Here is a 24,669-nt window from a genome sequence, read left to right as displayed (position 1 = left end):
CTATACATGCATTACATGCACATTTCAACGTGCCACATAACTTTCAAATAGAACATTTAAAAATCAACCCAGAATGCTTGTGAAGCTTTTCTTTTTTTAAAGTAAAGTCACCACCTAACTATTGACCAGGTACTTCCTAGGCAACAACAATGCACACCTCTTTATTTTACCTCAGAAGCATTCAACTTGTAGCTATGGTTGAGATTTCAGAGTAGAAATCTTTTTTTTTTTTTTTAATAAAACACACCACCACCTTTCATAATAATTTGACTTGAGACCAGCAAGCTGTTTAATAGGGGTTCAGAAGGCCTAAACGTAAGGACTTCTGCTGTGAGACAGAGACAGATTGCTCAAGCTATTCACTGCCCTCAGAGCAGTAAGTTTAGTTTTACTTCTGTATCAAGGTCACTGATACTATTTTCACTTATACAGCATCAATGTTCATCTTATTTTTATCCCAACCACCATCTTAAAGTTGTAACATCAAAATGACTTTGCAACATTTGTTTAGTTAGGGAAACAAACAATACTGAAGAGAAAATGAAGTTCAGAGTAATATGTTACTTTGGAATCAAGTCTGCGTGCCTTTTTTCCATCCTCAAGATGTAGATATATAATAAAGAGTCACAAAGAAACTGTACCAACAGCAAAACATATCATGGTGCTGGAAATACGTGCTTCCTATTGGATCAAAAACTACAGGATAGGATTCCACATTTGTTATTGCTGCACTCTGCCTGCTATTTCACTGGAAGCAGGTTTTGCCCCTTGAAGAAAATGGTACATGTTTTTCATAAACAAACCCTTTTAAGTGCAAACGAGTCTATCTTCATAAATTAAGACATTCCTGTATCCTGAGCTCTCCTTCCAGAGCAGAACAGCATTAATGTAAAATCCACAACTGCGGGCACATGAATAAAACAGCAATTGGATGATCTCTAATTCTGAAACCTAACATCATCACTTCCCTCCTTTAAAAAAGGAAAAGGGGAGCGGGGGGTAGAGAAGAAGAGAAAAAGAAAAACTGCCAAACCCAGCAGGCTAAGTAGAGTAACCGGAAGCTGACAATTTACTACTAATGGTTTAATGTCTGCAAAGGACTGCTCAAGCTGTGCTCAACAAAAACTCAGTAATAACCAAAGAGAGAAGCAAAAAAGGCAAGATGTTTGGTTTTAGCTTTCTGTCAAATACTGTTAAATATGAGCCGCTTAAAAAAACAGAATGAAAGAATGCAATAATGCTTTGTACAGGTGGTACCAGGGTCCCTGGCTGGGCCTTCAGACAAAACCATTCCCATGTAAACCTTAAAGAGGATTAATCCTCAAGGACCACTGTAATGAGACCTTAAAAGGCTGAACAACAGCAGCCTATCACTGAGGGAAGCAGTAGCCTGCTCCCAGAAGTCTTCTCTAGCAGAGTTACATCAAAGCAAAATGGGACCAGATAGCAGGATTCGGCAAGAATCACTTATCTCAGCGCTAGCGGATGCTTCTCCTCTGATTGTCTTGAACTGCCACCTGTCCCAGGCATCTTTGAAGGCAACACTAAGCCTGTGATGGATCTGACCTCCTTGAGCTGAGATTCTTTTATGTCTTTCTTCATTTTCTGCTCTGTTACATTCTTTCCCTGCAACGCACACTACATGAAACAAAGGGAGTTCTCACTCCTTGACTTACTGTCCCCAGCTATTTGAAAGCAAAAAAAACAATGTTAAGGATTATATTCCACCCGCAATATGGAACTGTCCTCAGGAGACAAGCCTCTTATTTTTGAGAGTTATAACTAGATGGCTTTTACACGAAGGGACTTTACAATGGGGTTCAATGTTGCTGGGAGCCAAGATATGAAAGCTGCATATCAGAGATAGCTTAAAAAAACAAAAAGCTTCATAATACAGAACTACATGAAAAATCACATTACAAAAATAAGCAGGAAAATAACCAGGAAGCAACAAGCCTAAGAGAAAATATTCAATCACTGTACTGTATGCATGTATCCTGCATGGAATGCAAACATACTATAATACCACTGTCCAGCATACTGTAACAATACTGAGTTATCCTAGATGAAAAGAAAAAGAGTTGGCCATTTCCATTAAAGTAGTAGCCCTGCTACCTGAGGTACCTACATACACAGGCATAAAGTACAGACCCAATTTAGTGCACGCGCGCACACACACACGTATATATGGCTTTACCATGAATGTCATGTATCAGGGTTTCAGTTTGCAAACAGCGATACGCTGGTAAACATGCTCCCCCTGCTTGGTAATACGTACTTCCAGTAGGCATCAACCAGAGTTACAGAGCCTGGAAGATGGGTGCAGGGGGTTGTTATCAGATTTTATTCTGATGGCTACACACCATAATATGTGAGTCACCAGGGTACTAAAAAGGCCGGACAGAGGAGGAATTCTGCTATAGTTCCCCTCCCTGTTCTGCTGGTCTTGCACTCAATTCAGTTCTAAACCAGTTTTTAAGTCCTTTTCAGCTACGTGCATGGCACTGTCAGAGGGAGAGGAAGGAAGGTATCAGCTGGGCTGAATAGGGCACTGCCAACAGCACTACTCAGTTCCCTGCACTGACAAAATGAGAGGGTGTCATTAGCTGAAGTCAGCCAGGGCTTATGGAAGTATTATACAGAGAGATGGAAGCTAGAAAGAAAAAGCACTTTTTGTACTTAAAGCTTCCTGGAAAATCACAGCTGGAAGAATTCAAACAACCATGTAAATGGAGGGATTGTGCATCATACTGAGCTGGACATCGTATTTCTCATTATTACAGACAGACAGCAAAGACTGCAGCAAACAACAAGCAGATACACCGGGCATGAATGTTAATTAAGAAAGGCATTACATGGAAAACACTGAGTGGACCCACAATGTTTTCTAGAGCCAAGACCTATTGCTTAGGTTGCCAAATTAGCTAGGCCTAGAGGCACACTGCAATGCACCCTCAGAAGGAATGTAAAGTTGAAGAGAGACTTCTTCCTGTCGCTGTGACAATTCCCACAACAGGGAATTGTGCTTTGGGACCACAAAGCAGTGGCAGGCAGGCTAGTACCAGCCTTCCTAAGAAAATAAAATAGTCACTTCTCTCCTCAACAGCCAGCAGAGCACACTGTTTCACATGACTGTATATTTGGGGCCTTATGGAATCATTCTTCCATGGAGAACTGTGCCAGTACCCTGTGTAGCCTTGAAAAGCAGTATCCATAGCTAAATCACCTCTTAAAGGCAGCCATGAGGCCACCCCCTCAAGATAAGACATGATAATTTTCCATTTTGCCAGCCTTCAAGTGTGGCCTCAGCAGCAACTGGACTATACGTTTCCGAGCCAGCAGGACCCTGCTTGCCCAAGCAAGCCCCATGTGTTAGCACAACACTGGCAACACACAAACAGGTTGCCTAGGAGTAAATCCGAGGGACAGAGGCTGGCCAGGATGCAGATGCAGAGTGTACTTACCCTCCTTGTACAGGCCACTCTAAAAGAGTGATACATGTACAACTAACGTCTCTAGAAGTACTGCTAAGGCAGCACATGTCCTCAACCTGCCTCTCTGGTTTAAAATACACATAAGGATGAAAGCACACTACTAAAAGTAGGATTTCTGCTACAATCTGCGATGTAGATGGAAAATAGTTATCTTGTTTGAAGAGATGTGCTGTTTCTCCACAAGAACCGAGAAACAGTTTTACAGGCCAACATTTTGGGTTTGGTCCAGCCTTAGTAATTTTTTCCCTGGGAGCAGACAAAGGCAGATCAGGCCTTAGGTCTTTATTCACAAAGGACTTCTTTATTTGCGTATAACCATGTTGAGATTTTCTGCACTCAAATTGGAAAAAAACAGAAAAAATGTAAATCTGTAAAAGTGAAAATAACCATAGACTATTGTCACTGTCAGTCTCTGGCAAAGCAGAGGCATACATGACCAGGCCATACATAAGACATTTCCCAAGTCAAACAACCTGAATACTGGGCAGCTCAGTGATTAGCCTGTAAGATATGACTGGTGCTCATTTCTCCATTCTGGCTAAAAGAAAAAAAAATCCACTCTTATCACAGCAGCAACAGACCTTTTCGATGTCTGGCACCACCTTTATTGTTAAAAGTGTTGTAGCTCATTATTATTGATGCCAACCCAAATATCAGCTGGTACGAAACATGGCATCGATGCCAACAGCTTTCTGTCACTATACCATGCTGGTGTGTCCCAGCAAAGTGAGCAATCCATGTTTATACATAACACAGGCCTTGATCCAACAAACCTCATTCACATAAATAGTCTGATTTCATTTCAGCAATGACTTCTCACGTAAGCCAAGGCCAAAGCTGTAGGCTTTCAAGAGTGGTACCTGTAATCAGGTTGGTAAAAAAACATACAAATCAAATGAAGCACCTTTTTATACTAAAGAGTTTGACATGCTGGAATGAAATTTATTTCAACACTTGCTACCTCATCAGTTGTTTGCTTCAACACTTGGTATGGTGTTACACTCAGCTGTTACCATAATCAGACATTTATTTCAAAGTATGTCATACGCCATTACTTTTGGCTTGTTACCATAAGCTACTTCAACAGGGGACTGTAGATACAGGAATAACAATGTTCAGCTCTTCATTTGTGAAATGGTAACATGGATCCTTGGGAATTATGATTTTAAACTACAACCAGTATGTGGAGCAGGTAAAATGAAAGGCTAGAATATAAGGCAACTGGGGATTATTGTAAAGTTCACTGAAGCCAGCAGCTGTTGATTCATTGAATTCATTGGGTTCTGGATCAGCTCCATTTGGTTGTTTGGGAAAAATGATGGCTCAGGGCAGCACAGAAATGTGGAAGGGAGAACAGAATGAACAATGGGGGACCCTCTGCTTTACCTTATTGAGCATGAAACAGGAAACATGAGCAATTGAGATTATAATGCAGTTCTGTTAACTGGGGAGCTATCTGTGCTGAATTCCAAATCCTCAGTAAGATAAATTCTGAACAACAATATAAAACATCTTTTTACTATTTTTTTAAAGTGCTAACTCATATTTTTAAAGTGAAGTAAGAAGATAGTGTACAAACCTGTACATACCCAAATATCCCCATGCATAACTGTCTTTTCTCTTGTTGTGGACACCATCACCACAATACATGCTGATAATTATAAGGCATTACAGTAGCTATACTCTTTAAAATACAGCCACAAATACATCAGTGCTTAGTACAGTACTGGTTTCCTACACTGGTTTTCCTCCTTCCTTGCTGTACCAGCTGTAAATTATGTGATCACAAATGAAAAAGGGTAGCCAGTGTAACTGTGGTTGAAAGGGGAAATGTTCCTGAAGTATCTTCAAACTAAGATGTGATCCACTGAATAAACTCAAGACCCCCAGTTGTAAGTAATTTGAGCACTGTTTTAATAAGTGGTTAAAAGTTAGTGTGTAAACCACCCAAGAGCCAAGTCAAGAGGAAGCTAGGTTGCTAGGTGTGAATAAAAGGAAGCAGAGGATATGGCTAAGAGGCTTTCCTCCTAAGTACTGAACTCAATCAGTAGGAATAAAGCTGAATCCACCAGCAATCATGAAAATGATTCAACAACCAAAGCATTTGAACTGTCTTAAAAGTAAAGGCCTGTTCAATCCTAGACTCCAATAGGAGGTGATACTTGGTGCTGAGAGAGTTCCACAGGACACTTTTCAAACTGTACTTTCCCAACAGGAAACACACCACCCTTCAGAAACTCCCAGGCCAAGTTTATGCCATGGGGAGAGTAGCCCCACAGGGCCCCCAAGCTCCAGGTACCCCCACTGCCCAGCCAGAGGGATCCTCTGGAACGCAATGCGCTCCTTCCGTGCCCACGCATTTGCGCTCCCCCCCCAGTGCAGCAGCATGGAAGGCAGTGCACATCCAGATCTCACCTTGACAGGCACCAAGGACATAACAAAATTAACACTAAGTAATCACAAAAGAGGGTAGATACCTTCTACAGGGTACCTTCACAATGTAATTACTGCCACAGATTTCTTCACAAGAGCTGGAAGATGGCAGTGGAGATGGCAAAAAAAAAAAAAAAAGGAACTGAACGTCAAAGTTTATTTTCTGCCTTTGAACATCATGATTTAAATGTTCAGTTACAACACTGATGAGGAGTCGTTTAGCCACAGTCACAAGGGGTGGGATTCAACTGTCTAAAGAGAGACATATAGTGACATTTTAGATCCTTAAGTTATCTGAGACATTCATACAGTCTACAGATATGACCTGGGATGTACTGGACCTAGCACCTTTCCAGAGTGGTAGACACAAACCAACTAGGATCCTCACAGACATTAAAAGGGCACTTGAAACCTCTGTTTAGCCAAGTGAACTCCTCTGTTTTATTGACCAGATGCAAGAAGACCAATACCACAGAACCATCTCCTTAGCGATGTAAAGCACTGCACAGTGGTTAGCAAGTACAAGGCTCATACTCAGGTCAAGAAAATGTTACAGTACTTCATGAAAATCATGATCACTCAACCAGCCAGGAGTCCTAATCATGAACCAGCACTCACTACATTTGGTGCTACACAAATGCAGGGTAAAGAGGCAGTAAAGAACGGAAGTGCTCATGCTTTGCCACAAAGACTCGAGTTGTTGCAGCTGCAAAGCTCCTTACAGATATGGGTAACATATCTGGTACTTCGGGGGTAACCAAAAGCCCCATGGGACTGAGTTCTGTTTCTTGGCTAATCTTTTTTAAAGCTCCAAGCAGACACACCAAGTAGGCAGCTTTTCAAATCTTGTGTCCTTTACCAGAAAATGCTTGCAAGGCAAAGCACTCATGAAAACGTGACTGACAGAGACAGACAACAACCTCAGGCATTATGGGAGGCTTCAAATTTTGCAATAAATGATGTTTATCTTCCTTTGGCCACTAGTTCTGTACATACCTGTCATACTTGGCTAACTCCTTGCACCACACATCTTCAACAACAGCACAATGAACATGATTACGATAACTAGTAGCAAAGCCAAAACTAATGATCTTGGCTGTTGCCATGACTGCAGTGAATGAGTGCAACAGTGGCATGTCAGGCCTTGGTTTTGTTTCCGGAGAACACAGCAATGGGACGTACCATAGCTCCAGCACTCTAACAAATCTCTATGAGGGAAGAGGAAACTTTATCAAAAATTTTTTCAACTCAGAATTTCAGGGAATCTAAATGTTTTTTTCCAACTTTGAGCTGCTGATGCCATAGCAGTTACCGTGTAGGGCCACAAGATGAGACTAAAACAGCTATAGGTGTTGTGACAAGACTCTTAAAGACAGAAATGCCCATATACCAGGGGATACGGCAACTTTTAAGAAGCCTTTCATTCTCTCCTCATTTAGGTATAGCTGATCTGCCTTGAGGCTGAAGAGATGGATTAGATTATTTCTTGGCTTTTTTTCAGTGTTCTTGGCTATGATTCTGTGGCTGTGAGCAATGTATTCTGTCTCCCTCCATGAAGAAGGTATACAACAAATACATACTGTAAAGCATCTAAAAACACTTTACTTTACAAACCAAATAAAATCTGGGAGAGTATTTTTGCATTTGTTCTCTGAGTTACATCCCTCATACCCCTACCTCCCCCATCCCTTAAGAAAAATAACTTACATGCACTTAAAAGGAGATTAAAAGAACCTGTTTGCTTTCCAGAAGGCTCTGTACCCAGTAGTTCCCAGCAGATACATTCCCTTAGGTGCCACAGAGTGACAAATTTTTTTTTTTGAAAATTTGATCCCCAGGACATTTATAAAAATTTGAAGTCTAACAGAATTATAGGACCACTAGGGATCTCAGAAATATTCTACTCTACCCTCCTGCACAAACAGGATCTACTCTCTCCATATCCAGCTGAAATTAACACTACTGGTAATGACAAAAAAACAAAGGTCGAGATTCAAAGATATGTATTCACCTTCACTTAAAATCAAAACAAAGCAAAAAAAAAACCCACCAAAAAGAAAGATCATCTTTCCTCTTCTCAACTACACTACATTTCAAGGCCTCTCAGGCATTGGCAGTTCTGCAGTCTGTCTCATGCTGAGGAGAAAGAAAATTAAGTAGAAGAAAGGACGTCTTTATGTGCCACTTCTAGCTGTAAATCTATCGGTGCAAATGTTACTTCCAAATGAGAGGTCCAAGCAGGGGCAGCAATTCTAGTGCTCTAAAGAGATCCTGCTTATTCCACAGGACTCCAGAGAAGTGGGCAGGAGTATTTGTAGTGGGCAAAACATCCCAAACACTACCAAGGAGGTTTGGGAGGCATCTTAGAGAATAGTTTTCCATTTATAAGCAGCTGTTAAGCTAAAGGAATTTGCTGCTCCTTCCAAAATTTCAAACTGAAGTTGCTTCTGACCCTAAGCTTGATTTTGAGAGCAGTAATGTTCTTCTGTTGGAGGCCATTAAAGGACACTTATAGTTTAATTGTTTTTGCAAAAACTTTTGTAAACATACTAATTTTCTCTTCTTCAAGAGCAAGTATTCAGTTGCTCAGCTGACACCAGTAATCTGACTTTCACTTTTTTACTAGAGGCTTTTTTTCCTATGAGATTTATTAAAAGCTTTAGATTCAACTTTTTTTCAACTGCCCCTCCTTGACAACATTTGGAAACCACTCCATAAATCACTGTCAATGGATAGTTTTGTTACTAGAGTGCTTAAGCCCCTCCCCTGCAAAAAGCTGTGGAAAGGATTTAGGAAATAGCACCCAGATTTTTAGAGGTATTTTAGAAGCCAAACTCACTTTGAAATTGAAGAGCCCCCAAACAGCTTTAAAGACTCTGGCCCTAAATCTCTACAGGATTCCTCACTGGCACTCTCCTACTGCCCTCCAACTGGGCAGGGGTAAAACCCTCTGTAAGGAGGTATCGCTGCCTCCCGCCACCCTGTGACACTGGGAATCCAAGGAAGATAGAGGTTGGCAAACCAAAGTGTCTGCTTTGGGACTGTCCGCAAGGGTCCCTGCTGTCCCTCATGGAAGCCCCATGCTGTGCCCACAATGTGCCAGGGAAAGGACAAGGGAGGCCACTGGCTGCCACCAGGGAGCCCCTCTACAAGCTCGTCTGCTGGCACTGCCCTGGACTGCTCTTATTATCCAACATGCCGCACAAGGCTGACAATCATGCTTCAAGCAACATCGCCAAGAAAAGTCATTGTTTTTTCACTGTTACATTTTAAGGCAGAGTTTCCAGTTACCAATTTGCATTTGCAGAAGCAGAATCTAATTTCCTCTTTTTATTTCTTTTCTTTTCTATGGGGAGGTGAAGGAAGGGGAATTCTTGTTGATAGAAATTAAAACCCAGTAAATGAACAAGTGTACCTAGTGAACTACCACTGTATTTTCCTTGCTGTGCACTTTTGTTTGCCTTGCAAATTGATTTTGAGATGACGCTGTAACGGTGGGAAAGCTAATTGGGGCAGTTATGAGGGGCCCAATCCTTACAAAGCACAAGTCCACACACAGTCAGTGGGAACTGAGGGCAATCAATATCTTGGAGGGTTAATCCTGTGAAATGTGCAATAAGCAGTTCCCCCTTCCCCAGATAGACACAGAAGCTTCAAACCCACGCAAAATAAACCTGTTTTAAAAAAGAAAAAGAAAAAGAAAAAGAAAAAGAAAAAGAAAAAGAAAAAGAAAAAGAAAGCAATAAGCAGGGTGAGTTCCTGCTCTCAGCTACATTCAGTGCAACCTCTTGGAGATGAAGGGCTGTAACAAGGAATTCTGCCTGGGCCACTCCTGTATATAGGAATTCTCAGATCAGAGCCAACCGAACTGTCACTGCTTTTTACTTAAGATAACTCTTCAGGCTTTACTAATCAGGAGCGAACAATTCTTTCAGATGAGCTGCGAAACCCAAGGAAAAATACAAGCAGTATGTTTTAAATCAAAGTGTTTACATCAGGAATGATTCATTTTTTCCATGAGGAATAACTTCTGAGACAGGCAGACTTAGCACTGCCATAAATCTGTGTGGGAATTAAAATTGGGGAGAGAATAACAAAAGGAAGTTCCTATCCCCACCTCTCTGCCTCAGCCCCATCTCTAGAGACAGCATTTACATTAATAAGGGGCTCAAACTACCACAGCAATCAGTGCTTGAGAAAGACTGTTTCTTAAATCCATTTCAGAAACACCACAAAAATCTGTGGTTAAACTCAAAAACGCTGCTCTTCTCAATAAAGAAAAGGTGTAGCACATGAAGGGAAACTCTAGTAATGTTGTCATCTGCCTTAAAGCCTTCTAAAGAAAAAACAACTCTGTGACCAGTACTTAAGCAGTCCAAAACAAAAAAAAGACAGAAAACAAAAATTTCTCTGTTTTAGGCCTGGAAGTATTTTCCCTTTTTTCTTGTGCAGGATAGAGACTCTGAGGCTGAGCATGAGGCCACTCTCTCATTCTCAAGCATTAAACGGTTGAGGAGCTCTTCGGCAGTACAGAAGGGCTGTCAGCTCCAGAGCATGTTTCATCCCAGCTGTCTGAAAAGCTGGTCCACTTGAAACACAATCATAGTCCCCATCCACTCTCCACAGGAGAGCAAACTCCCCCTCAATGAAGTATTTATTCCACGTACTGTATATGGGAACTATTATTTCCAACATTTACAACATCAATCTTCTTAATTAGGAAAAGAAATTATAACAACAAAAAAAATCCTGCAACACACATACTCAGAGACACGCATATTCACATGTAGAAATGCAAAGCATTCAAGTTGTTTCTAATAACTGCAGCTCCTGGAGCGGACGCGCGTTCCACACACAATTGACTTAAACGCTCTTTTTCTTTTCTTGCCATAAAAATATACAGATGTCCTTCTTCAAAAAAATTATTTTCCCTTTTCCTGTCTTACAGGAAGCCTGCCCACACTTTTAAATACAAAGTGGGTATATATAGAAGCACAAATTAGGCATCTTGAAGTCTGTATTTTACAACCACAGAGAAACTAAGAAATTACTGTGAGTGTTTACATACCCAACTATGTTGAATTAAAACAGTATTTTCTATCCGTATACCCAGCAAAGCTGACAAGAAAGTAAGGAAGAAAATGACAGCCTTGCTGGTTCTTCACCTGTTGCTACAACGGGACTGGGATACAATTACATTATTCAGCCTTCCTCCTATGGACCACTATAAGTGTCAACCTGAATAGAGTCATCACTTTGATGAAAGCATGTCTTACATATATAAATGATACAACTCCTATGAAAATTTCAGTCTGCCTGTCTGATTTCCTATAAATTTAACTAGACATTTCTCTCTTTAGTTGTCTTTCTGTATCGCATCTATTACAGGTAAATAAAAGCAAGGAGGCTTTTTATATGATATTAATAACTTAAGGGATTTTATAAACCAACAAGTAAAACTGTACAATTCAGTACAGCAGCAATGAAGTAGGTCTGTCCATGCGATGTTTTCTGGCTTAGACTTCTGCTTTAAGATCTTGTTATTGGTTTAAAATGAACTGATCTCTTACTTCCCTATTGCCGTATGCTGGATACCTTATGCTTTTCTCTCAACTTCTGGCATCAATGCTTTTCCAGTAGCCCACACAGCCTAGCTAGCTACTGCTATTGGTCAAAATGTACCCATATTAGCTACATTAAACATTGATAACTCTACTCAAAAGATAAATTCAGTAAAAGAAAACAAAATAAAAGATCAGTCTGACTGGATGGCCCTAATTCTTCAGTCCGCATCTTTAGCGGTATCAACAGCGCTTTGATCCAGATTTAAAGGGTGAGTTAGCAGCTGGTCCAATGGTCAAAATGGCAGTTGTCACCACTAAATTCAGCATAAGGTTTGGTGTTTGTTTGTTTGTTTTTTGTTTTGTTTTGTTTTGCATTTCACCTCTCCCCAGCTGCACTGCCTACCCATGGAAGCTATCTGCTTCCCCAACAGAATCTTTTTTTTTTTTTTCCCCCATCACATTTTGGGTTTGCATTAATACACAAAGCTGTAAGCTGCAAATGATATCTCCAACGTGCAAGCTAGTATTTCTGTGGGCCGCTGCTTGTGAGTAGCAGTTTTCTCTACACATTCACCTGCAGACAAGTCTGCCACTAATATGTTGCATATTCTTCTCAGTAGAAAGACGAATAACTCCATTAAAGGGTTCAAACAGGGTTGTGTGCGAGTGAGAGAAGGAGGGTGTACAGAAACCGATTATGTATGTTGGAAGAGAACTGAAAAGCTTCACTGCAAACTTTTCCCCTAAAAACTGATCTAAACTAAACTATAGTGTTCATTTTCTCATACTGCCTTCATCTTTACTAACAGTCAGGCTCTTTTTTTAAAAGAGGTGGATGGTGAGACTTAAGGTTGTGCGAGACATACTTTGATCTGCACCCTGATGAGTGAACATTCCCCTTTGCTGCTAGACCAACTAATGAAGGGATAAAATTAGCTTTTATCCCTGGCACTTTCTTTAGCAAAAAAACATGCACTAATCAGCTGTCCTCACTAATCAGTCATCTGGCTAATGACCTTTTGCCTTAAAACACTAAAATTTCTGAATGATGTGGAAAAAAAAAACAACAACACAGACTGGCCCCTCTTTGCAGGTCTTAAGCCTATCATCTGGAACTGGGGACTGGAAGGTTAAATGGCAAATCTGTATCCTGACTAGGTGATAAATCTATAATCAAAAGGCACAAGCCTTGACACCTCAAGATGTACTTCATTACTACAAAACTAAATGATTTTTTTCTTTTTCTTTTTTTTTAAACTAGAAGCAGATGAAAAAAGTTGCTTAACTCCCTCATATTTTGCCTGTGGAGAAATCCATTCCACATCTGTGTTCAAGTGTCAGTTAATTTCTTACTTTTTTATTAACGCCTGAGCAGGAATTCAGAAGTTGAAACCATTTGCTTCCCCCCCACAACTCCAGGGAACTGTAGCTGGGGGAGAAAAAGACAAACAACCCTGTCACCTCACACATAAGTGAATCCCCAAAAGAAAGAAAGAAAGAAAGGCCATAGCAATAAACCCTCCAATCCCTCCACAAATGCTCACTGTACAAGGTATGGTGCTTCCTCCTCCTAACACTGTACTTTGACACTGTTTTAAAAGAGGAATTTTAAGGCCTGTTTCATTTTCCTTCTCTGCTTTCTTTAATGAGGCTTTTTTTCTTCATGCATTAAGGAGGTGGAAAAAATATAACACTGGATGGTTGAGGAGGATTAGCAACAGATGATACACCCTGTGGAAGCTTGCTTTGCAGAAGCCTGTGATAATTTCAAGCTGCAATGCAACTGCTCCCTACTTTTTTCTTTCAAAGACAGAAAAAAACATATTTACCTTAACCCACACACAGGCAAAGTGATTTTTCCCTGGGACAATGCAAAGCGACTAATAAAATTACATTAAATGTGACAGCCTCAATAAGCTTCCAACTTCCCAAAATGAACGCGCAATAAATACTCACGGTAATGAGGATCCATGTAACCATTTCTGGGGTCCATAGTAAACAATGTCCCACGATAAGGTACAGAAGGTTCAGGAAGGTGCGATATAGATCCATGGATCTCCTTCTTTATTAATGAGGCCCTTTCCTCGCTAGATGTTGAAGGCTCTTCACTGATCTTACTGAGGCCTTGCCCACCTTGTGGCTGCATTGGGACTGCGTTCCTTCTCTCTCTGTGATAGGTCTGTCCAGGACTTTCATCCTCTAGGAAAAAAAATAAGAAAGAAAGAAAGAGAGAGAGAAAGAGAGAGAGCAAGAGAGACTTTTAGCCCTTTAACAGCAAATAAAATAAAAAGTTCCTCCCCCCTCCTTCTCTTCACCATTTTCAAAGCCACAGTGTAAGTTTGTGACAGTAGGTGCATGTGTGGTTATGAGAGATGTTCTGGGATACACGTTGAAAAAACCAGCCCATTCAGATCAAGTGGCAGTTGAGCGGTAGATCATCATCACCCATTCACTGATGCATTTACCAGCAGGGCTATTAATCGTACAAGAATGGACACAGACTTGCTATTTTCTTGCCTCTGGGACAAGCAGACTGGAAGTTTTGGCTGCCTGACTAGGAGGAAAAAACAATTTGTCACAAACAGCAGAAGATGAACCCCGCTAGCTGAGACTAAATCAAGTCTAGCCACCCACTGCTGCTGTTCTGTGCTGCTCCAATCTCTAGAATATTTGCTTTTGTGAGAGGCTGGAGCCTTAAAGAAAGGTCCTTAGTGATTAAAAGTAAGGTTGGCAACAATAAAATGTGTAAAATTGTTCAAGATACAGCACCAGCAGCATAAGGCATGGGCAAGAGAGGTCACCTGCTCTAACAGTGTCACCACATGGACATGTAAGGAGAGCTGTGGAGTGCACGCACCCTTCCCTTTTGCTCTCAGGCCCACACATAAAAACCCCAAAATTCTGAATGACCAAGAGGGTTGGGGAAGGAAAAATAAAAAAGAAAGAGAGAATTAGGAAGGTCAAATGGTCTAGGCTTATTTTATCACTTGTGATCACTTCTGTGTGCAAAAGCCTGAAATAGCTCTTCAGGCCTCCTCCCCCTCTGCCCGTACACAGGGCCAGTTGGTCCGTGGTTCTTCACCTGCTCATCCCCAAGTCACGCTCTCAAACCTTTAGCCCTGCTATGAAAGGGTCTACGGGATTTCTGATGATTGCACCACTGACATCCCTTACACATTCCCACAACAGGGGATTTCACAAACCTTCTACTCCTGCACGCATTTTAACCCCTGTGGGCCATATGCATCCTTTGAAAAACAGACAAGAGGTTCTGTTCTTTAAAAGTCAGATGCACACTCTCAGGTATATTTCACATGGACCATGTGGCTGAAGAGTTTTGTTAGCTATACAACTATCTCCTGTAAACGCCCTCCTAAAGTTATATTATTGCTTTTATAAAATACAGAGACTTTTTGCTAAATAATTCCATAATTCCTGGCTGGAATTCTAGTCAATATCTACATTTCAAATACAGCCCTGAATTCCTGTTTTAATAAGCCACATTGCACATGCAGGCATACACAAGTACGTCCTGAAGTATTAATAAATATGCTTAATTTCAAAAGTTGTTCAGCAGTTCTAAAAGCACATGAAGAATTTCAGAAGAACAAACATTGGATGGAAAACAGGTAACTGGAAGGGAAATGAAAATACGCTTAGGAATTAAAAAAACTAAGGTACACTTATTCTACAATCCATACGCAAATAAGAATGGTTTAGAACAGTGCTAAGATTTCACTTCAGTTGTCAGAGGCCAGAATATTCAAGGTCAGGGCTAAATTTTTACTTTTAACTTGCCCTGGTGTGCTCATTCAAACAGCAAAAGCACCAGCAAGCAATGAGACTACTTTCACCAAATTTGACACTAGCGTAACTCAACCTATCTGCCTTCATTTAAGTTAGATTAGAAACAGGCTCCATACATATTAGATACCTGGGGCTGAATTTTACCATTATCTGCATAAACTGGCTACAAGAGAGCTTTTAAGGCATCGCTCTCTCTGCACTTCCCTCCCCCTCTTCTCCAAAGCAGCAACAACAACCAAACCCACCAACATAGCCTACTGAGCTCTTAATTATTTTTCTATTTCCAAGTATTACTGCAACCAGGGTCTGCCGACTTATTGGCATCTTCCAGGGACAGCTTCTTTTTGCAGTCAGCAGTAATTCTACACACTGGGCATTTCCAGGACTGGGTCTGGGGAGAAAGAGTTAACAAAAACAGACAACAACACCGTACAACTTAAACCCTTTGCCTTTTTCTACTTTTTATTAATATGAGCAGACACTGGTCCCTGCTCTGGACTAGCACGGTTTAAGGTTTCAACTTTTTACACTGAAGCTGTTTTTAGTCAGAGAACTGCAAAGGGGAGTCTAAAACTTTAAAACTTATATTAGGTTTTTAGAAAACTGCCTGTATAACTAACTAACTAAATAAATAAATAAACAGCCAAAGTAATATTTTCCATCACGTTTCTCTCTAGCTGGAGTCTTTTATGTTAAATTTCAACCCAGAGTGAACTTTCACTGATGAGATGTAAACTCTTGTAAAAATAGAGGATTACACTCCATTTGAAATCCTGACAGACCCTTAAGCAGAGTAAGCTAGCCTGTGCTAGCATACTATGGAAAGAAGCAGCTGAAGTGATTTGTGTGGCTATATAACCAATCTGAGGATCAGATAGGATTTCAGTTCTTTTACTCTTCCATATAAAGATAATATTTGTTAAAACTGCCATCCTGGAATACAACAAGAAGCTAATGCCTGTCTGCAGGCTTCAGTTTTATTTTTTCCTTCTCAAAACATGCATGTGTCATGAGTCAAGGTACCAGCGACTGGTATGGAATGAGTTGATTTTTTAAATTGCTGAATGAAATTCAAAACCTACTTTCAGTAACTTCGAAACTAAAGGAAAATATGTTTTGTTTTAATAGGCTTTCCTCTCTTTTTTTCTGGTTCCTCAAGAAACAAAAAAGAAAGAAAACAAAAGAAAAGCAGCAACTTCCCTCAGCATCAACCATTTCTGTCTCCCCATTATGAAAATAAAGCCGCATGCTGTTAGAAGTCATTCAAACATTTTTGTACACTGTTTGCTGCATAAAAATTCATCCAGAAATTTTTTTTTCCAGTAAACATGATGGCATTTTTGCAATAATAAGGAATTTCAATGGACAAACATTTTGTTAAGCGTTTACTTCATGCTCTGCACCACAGAGCTGCTTTTGATAGGGGGCAGATGAAAAACTTGACAGTACACACACTCCAGAATACAAATAGCCGAGTGCTTTGAAAGAACTCTCTATACACTGAAAGGGAAACTTTTCTTGCAATAATTCTGCCTAGTCTTACAACGGCAGTAAAACCACTTCAGTGAGCCAAAAGGTGAAAGCTGTCTAATCTTGTTCTGTTTCAGCTGAATTGTTCAATAAAGTTTAAGAGTAAGTGCAGACAAGCTGTGCCAGGCCAAATTATTGACAGAAACATACTGTCCACCATAGCAACAAGTGGGACTCTACAGCAAAAATGTAAGCAAACAACCCACTTCTCCGGCAGCATCTGCCAAAGGATTCTTACAGACAAATACACGACAACTGTTACTGCTCTTCTCATGTTTTAAAAGTGGCCTGCTTTAGAGGCCAAAGAAACATCCGATTTACTAAAAAGTTGTAGAGATGAATAACAAAGTCCAAGGGTCTGATTCTCCCCTCAATTCCACCTGTTTTTCACTGGTAAAACTCCACTGACTTCAGCACAGTTTATCCTGCCTTTTGCAGGTGTAAGAGATGGAGCGAGGGGGGAAAAAAAAAGACACAGGAATCAGCATCTGCAATAAGCTTCTCTTTCTTCATGTGTGCCCTGCTCCGACTAACCAAGTTGGTAGCCAGAGACACATGTTACAAGTACCCAGTCTGGAACGATCAAATTAATTTGAGATTCTCCTATCCACTGCGAAATACTCGATTTAGTGCTATTCTTCAGGCATTTTTTATTAAACGTGTTTAGCACCAAGGAGCACCTCATTTAATCAATGAGCATTTTCAAAAAAGCTCACACTGAACAGTATGACTGAACAAATGCACCTTTAATTATTTGGCTAATTTACCAAGGAAATTAAAAATGAGGTCAAACCAAAATCAAACACAAAAATTCATTAAGCCTTCTCTCTCCACTGAACTTTTCTTGTTCTTTTTCTTCAGACCACGAGCCACAAAGTAGGAGCTTTTCATTTTAAAGTCAGCGATCGAAAAAAGAAAAGTTGAAATCTATTGCTCTGCCACAGTAAAAATCGCTCCCAACGCCATTCAGAGATACCCCTGTCTAAACGAGTAGACACCAGTCTAGTTAAATCTGTTTATGCATTAAGTTTTATAACCGCATTTCCACATGCAACTTGCAGCTAGCAATATTGTCTCATAAGCAATCCGACGACACACTTCAACGGCATAAGAGAAGAGACAACATACTTACAACTCAGTCCAAAAGACCCTGGCTTACACTCTGTCCAAGCTCTTCTCTTGACCAAAATTCTCTAGCTACCAGTACATGGACATTCCTCTCTCTCTTTTTCTTTCTCTCTCTCTCTCTTTCCCCCCCTCCCTGTCTCCCTCCCTCTCTCTCAGAGGCAGTGCTTCTCCCATTAGAGGAATTAAAAGTGGTTGGTGCCATGCTAAATTTAACAAGCTCATTAGTATTCTTCCTGTGTGCTTCCTAGTGAACTCTCCCTATTCAAGCAGCTCTCTCTAGCTGAGGGGTCGGGCAGCTAATCATTAAATCAAACTACTGTCACCCTATCACAATCGGCCTAAGAGAAGGAGGGTTTATTATTTCAGTTTATGCTAAATAAATGGTTTTACAAATGGTCTCTAAGCAAGGTCAACAGCAGCTTCAATTACAAGACAAACTTAACAAGAGTTGCTATAAACCAAGTGCTCCATATTGACCTAAGCACAAGCTCGGCTCCGCATATTGCCACTAGCAGGATTGTACAGGAATGCATATTGTAAAATAAAGGAAAGGGTAATCTTTTCTTTGCCAGAATTTGTGACTGCACAGAGACTGCTCATTCACCTCTCCCCAACCAGCTTGCTGCTCAGCTCAATTCACCCCACACAAAGGCTGAAGACCAGACCTCAATGGACCGAGTGAAACATGTTCAAAACTAGGCTCTCTATTGTGACTGAATTTCTTAACATCTTTTCAAAAAGCGGAGAATGCCTTGAGGCTAAAGGAAGAAACAGGCTAATGGTGAATTGGGAATACTGAGCAAATTTCAGAGCCCTTTCCTCCTAGCTTTTGAGGTTGAAAGCAAGCTCTTTCCTTTCAAGTTTCAAAGTCCTTTTTCCTCCCGCAGTGTCACAGAAGGATTTGAAAAGAAGGTAATTGTGCTCACAGTCCCCCTGATCAGAGCTTACGTCCTATTTCTGGTATTTCGGAATACTTCTTGCAATAATGGTGCATATAGCTCAATCCCTTAACCGCCCTGCACTCTGCAATTGCTCATTAAATGAACAATTGCTGGTATAAAATGCCTTTTATGTTCAAGGTCTGGATATAAGATAAGCATTCTGGTACTCTAAATTTGGTTTACTAAGGAAACTCTCCATCATTAAATTACAAAACTGAAGTCAGAATATCAGTCTTTCCCAGAAAAGTAGCATTTTAGGTTGCTGTGAACCAGAATGAGGGGGGAAAATGTAAAAAAGATTGACTACTTAGATTCTTAATAGAATAGATATCTAGTAAGAAAGCAATTTCCCTCACATTTAAGAAGGTCTAAGTTTTTGAGACCTGATATTTTCTTCCTTGGAATGATGGAATAGAGCAATTGCCAAGCTCATTAGGACATTGGTATCTGTGGCTTCTTGCATACACACATTGATCACAACTCTCTGGCCACCTTAAGAGCAAACTGGGAGGAAATACATCTGTAGAATTGTGCCTGCCTTTAAAAACAGTATGTGTTGTAACCAAAGCTTTGTTTTGGGTGGATACAATAGTTTAAATTGGGCACTCTTGGTCCTAAGTTTGTTATTTTCCTGCATTTGGAGCAACTGCACATGAAGTACACACTTTGGAAACAGTAACACAGATGAAGCACAATGCTCATAATTGGTTTTAAAAATAGTCCAACCATATGAGTGGCTACAAAATCTGTTAGATAACAAGTACAGTACTTACTTTATTTGCAATGCTTAAGCATACCTTATAGAAGACTTTTGTGCTTAGAAATAGCATACATCATCTGAGCTCACCATTGAAAATATATAGATTAGTTATTTTCCAATTAGCATAGTTATTTTCCAATTAGCATATGTATAGTATTTTCCAGGAACTGATTTGTGACCTTTGGAATACAAATATACAGTTCTTTTCTCCATTTTTGTTCGTTTTGAGAAATCTTTTATATCCTTCTGTTTGTCTTAACTTTAAAGAAAAAGAATTTATCAGCAAGACAGAAAGAGGAACTGCCTGTGGACCCAGTCTTCAGAATACTTGCATAATACTTCATCCCCCCCTATTATTTTCTACAAATGATACACATGTTCATTTTAGCTGCACATACTGCACAACTCAATTCAATCCTTTGTTTTGAAAGTATAGAGGAAGCCAGAACACAGTGCAGTAGTACAATTCCTACAACTTACAAAATGGGCAGCCTGATCCTGCACTACTTTGGGTCAATGGCAAAGCTCCCACTGACCAGACTGAAACAAGACTGGGCCTGTACGGAGCTTATACTGCTCCACCACTAAGTTAGTGATGCATTTGTCAGCAGAACGTGGCTCACAGCCTTTTCCAGCTGTGCACATAACTCTCCCCAAGATTGCTGGGGAACCTGTGAATGTTAAGAAGCAGCTCAGAATTCAGGCAAACGCTCTCAAACAACCAGATCAGAGAGAAGCTTGTTAGTGGTGACATCTTCAGCTCAATTCCACAATTATTGGGATGAATTTGCATTGCTTGTTGCCTCCCCAACTGCTCTCAGATAAAATCAGGTGGCTAAAGTTAAATGGACAAATATAAAATTATGTAAAATATCACCATCTTTAGAACTTTATGTAAACAAACACCTACTGGATTTAACTGGGAGCCTGCTTCCACAAACTCCAGTTTCAGACCTATAGTGAGATGTTAAAGTCTCATTTAAGCTGAAAAATCATACTTAGGGAACACAAAAGGTAGCTGCTGGCTACCACTACACAAAGGCACAGGGTGCTGTGGAAACCTCCTTGTCGATCCCAGCATTCTTGCCCTCGAAAGGCAGACAAGGGCAGGAAGCAGGGCTAGACTGGGCTGCCTTGCACCTGATCCCATATCTCAACAATCAAGGCAAGAATATTTTGCAGGACGTGGGGAAAAAAAAAAAAAAGGCATGACATCTGGGTATGCCTGAAGTCACTGACCTGACACTCGAGCCATTTCACTGACTTCAATGACTTGGATCAAGCTGCTGAAGTTCTTTGCTGTGAACCAGACTCCCGTGGTATCCTGCTATTCAAGTTTGCCTGCAGTTGTTCAGGTGACCGGACAACCAGTCGATAGGTAGAGTCTGAGCCTATGAAATGCCAAACCCCAGTTCGCTGGGCTGCAACTCTCTGTGAAGCTAATGAAGGCACAAACTCTCAGTAACTTCCAGGATCAGACTCCAAAGAAATGGAAACCTCATTTCTGAGAGCGCTGTCTCCCAGCCTATTTCCACACAAGCTTTAAAATAACAAAAACAAACAATTTAAATCAAAACAGCTGAAAACCATTTTCTCCCTTCCCAAGTTCAGGGCTACGTGTCTCCCCCATTACAGCCAGTGGATTATTGCAGTGATACTTAACACCATTCAATGAGTGCAGCCCCCATGCTCTGGTTTAGGTGTTAGTGACGACATTGGCTGCTGTGAAAGAAATACTAAACCCTGCATCCAGGTATTGAGCAGGTGGTGAGCTTTTAAGTTCACCTTTTTGGGGCCTACAAGGCCCAAATCCTGCTTGCTTTACTCACACAGTAATCCCAAGGATTCAGTGAAACTATTCATGCAAGCAGAGCAAGAGGGATTCACATCCAGCATCAGAAATGCTTGGGCTGTTAGGTGCAAATGGTCTGTGAATGCAAAAATACACTGGAGGTGTTTGTTAACATGTGGAAATGCTGTATCATTAGCTTGATGAGAAACAGAATAGTAGAAGTGCTTTGTAGTTCCAATGGACAAGAAAAAAGAAAATGCAGAAGCGGAAGACATTTGAAGGCAGAGTTAACTGGCAAAATAACACATAGCTGTATGATTTCTCCTTTTAAATTTACAGGACCAGAAGGTAGGCAAAAGCATTTCCCTTTCTTGGTATAGTAAATTTAATGTTTTGATTTTACTACTTGATGATTGAGAAACTCACCAGAAAAAAAATCTCTTACAAAAACAATCTTTTTCATTTCCCCTTTTAAAAAGTGTTCCATCTCGCGAAACTCTGCAAAGGGAGCAAGTTACTGTGTGACAGCCTCAGCAAACTAAAATGTTTGCTCTAAGTCTGCTGATCGAGACTAAAATCAAACTTAGCACTTCCAGAATATCTCCAGGATTATTGCTCTCCTCCAACATTTAACCTCTTCAAAGAGCCAGGATTCTCAAATATAATTGGGAGAAAAATGACTGAAGACATCATGATCTGACTATTGGCAACGATTTCTCAGAAGAGAAAAACTCCTCAGCTTCTTGCAAGACATTCAAAGAGTCCTTATTTGAAAACATTATGAAGTTCCTTCCATTAGCCAGTTATTAGACTGTTAGTCACTGCTTACTTTGAGTGGGCTAATTAGTTACATCAAAGGCACTACAGTAAATTCCCAGGAGGGCTTTGGGGGGGGGAAATGTATTTCTCAACCATCTAATAGCGCATTTATGCCTATCTGAGGGTAACTACCTCATTTCACTCATAGACACTGGGGGACACATTCTGTGGTGCTGTCACTTTCTACCAAGCCAGCAGCAACACTGGGCCTTAAAGCTGTTTTACAAAGCTATTTGTAGCCTGACGTAAATTAGATTAGCCATGCTTAGAAGCCACCGAACAGCCAAAGAGTGAAAGAGGAGTTATAACTCCTTTGGTGCACCATCTCTATTTGTGATATATACAGCCCATACATCTTGGTCTTGACAGAATGAAAAAGTTACTGTAATTAGTGTTTTATATACAAAGTTACTATTTCTTTCCTTTTTTTCTCCAATGGAAAAACAGCTAACTCCAATCATTAGCCAATCACTAAGCAGTTTGTAACAACCGAGAGCCATAGCAATCCTTCAGTATGGATGGTAGATTTCACCTATTTCATTGCAAAATACATCTATTGCTGCATCCTTTTGCACTGTTGCAGTAAGAGTCAGTGTTTCCATTATACTGCTGTATTTCAGGCCTCTGAAGCATACCAGCTGTTTAAAAATATGTTATGGGTTATTCTGCCCTGATTTACAGTAGTTGCAATCTTAGCTGAAAACAATGATTTCACAAGGTCTCAGGGCAAAATTTGAATGCTGTATAAATTTGCGTATTGCCACGTGTGTGTGTGTGTATTTATATATGTATACATGCACACATGTACACACACATTATATACACATGCACGCACACAAATTCTGCCCCATTCTACATTCCATAAAATCTAACAGATTTCAGATGAGGCTCAGTGTGATATATGGATGTACACACATACATGTTGGATACTTGAACACAGAAATGAGTCTTTTTGCATTCCACACCAAAAGTCTAAAGGTTCAGGAGGAGAGTATGCTGCCAAACAAATGTAAGAATTACAGCTAAGGGTGTTTTAAAACAAAGAAAGAACCTCCCCAGGAAACTCTCAAATAGATCCTGTAAACCAAAGGATTTGATGCTTTGAATGTTCCTCTGGATATTAGTCCATTAGTTAAAAACTGCAGAGCACCTAATCCACACAAATTGTCAAATAGTCCTTTTATCAACCCTTTTTCTCCTGCAGGAACTTGGTATTCATAGAGAACCCCACACCTGAAGCTGTTGTTTTACCTATCAAATAGATGCAGTAGGTATGAAAGTTCAGAGACTGTCTTCCCTACCTATACCATGAAGATACCTCCTTTCAAAACAAAAATGTCTCCTTATGCCTTAAAAAGTGCTTGACCTTCCCAGAGACCAACCTCTTCTTTCTCCTCTGTTGTACCTCTTATCAGTTTTCTCCGCTAAGGAAGAGGCACACGTGCCTGGCAGAGATGCACACTGCCATACTACCTCACATACCTGCACTCGTTCAACAGCAGATAGCAAAAATACTGTCAACTGCAAGCAAATGCCACACTCGTTCCCAGGGACTGGAGCATGTGAGTGAGCCCAGAGAGAAGGAAAGAGGAGAGTCTGGAAGGAAGGAAAGAAGCAAATTCCTCATTCCTTGACCTCACTTTGCATTGGCACAAGTTTAGAGGCCAGAAAGGAGAATGACACGGACCCACGAGGCTATTCCCCAGTCAGAGATGTGGCCTGCTGAAACCCAACATTTCCCACTCCCTTCACCTGGGGAAGAAACACTCTCAAAAGCTTTGGACAGAAGGTTTGTGACACATCAAGCTGGAGAACTGAGATGCTTTAGTACAGCTCACAAGTCCCTGGGGGTCCCCTTCCCAGAAAGGCGCCAGTGCATCTCTCCTCCATTTCCATGGGGTGTTTCTGCCGGGGCCAGCCAGCCTCCCATACTGCATTTCAGTAGGGAGAAAAACAAGCCTGAGGTATGCCAGCATTTTCTGGCTTCTCAACACTGCCATGCAACAGGAGGGACTGCATGCCAACCACATCACTTTATGGGTTAAAAAATATGTTAATTGTTCATGTTTTCTGTTGAGTTCTACAGATGAGCAAAACTGTTTTGAGACTTCACTATTTTGACTACCTTTATGTTTTTCTTTCTAACCTTAATGTGCTATAACAAATTTTAAAGGACATTAGAATATTGCCACAAGCTTCTAACAATCCAACAACATTCAGTTAAACATATGGTAATTTAAGTACTTATAACTATCTTAAGCAATATTGTGTGTTTCCATTTATTATTTCACAATGGACATGTGAGATCAGAAAAATAGCTAAGTTAGAATAATATTCATACTTCATAAAGAAAATTTCAGAACAATTTCATTAAAATGCCACCCTCTCTTCCTACTATTCT

The 24,669-nt window shown here is 40.5% G+C and overlaps 1 protein-coding gene across 2 annotated transcripts in view; it reads right to left on the bottom strand.

Moving 5' to 3' along the window:
* GLI3 (GLI family zinc finger 3) overlaps positions 1-24,669 on the bottom strand; it is a 212,816-nt gene that overhangs the window by 130,344 nt on the left and 57,803 nt on the right. For both annotated transcript variants that reach the window (XM_013955710.2, XM_013955711.2), the window contains exon 3: positions 13,448-13,690. In XM_013955710.2, the coding sequence (XP_013811164.1) occupies positions 13,448-13,690 (243 nt within the window). The remainder of the gene's footprint in view (positions 1-13,447; positions 13,691-24,669) is intronic.

This window comes from Apteryx mantelli, chromosome 2 (genome assembly GCF_036417845.1).
Source record: "Apteryx mantelli isolate bAptMan1 chromosome 2, bAptMan1.hap1, whole genome shotgun sequence".
Classification (NCBI taxonomy): Eukaryota; Metazoa; Chordata; class Aves; order Apterygiformes; family Apterygidae; genus Apteryx; species Apteryx mantelli.
This window is presented reverse-complemented; position numbering and strand designations above follow the sequence as displayed.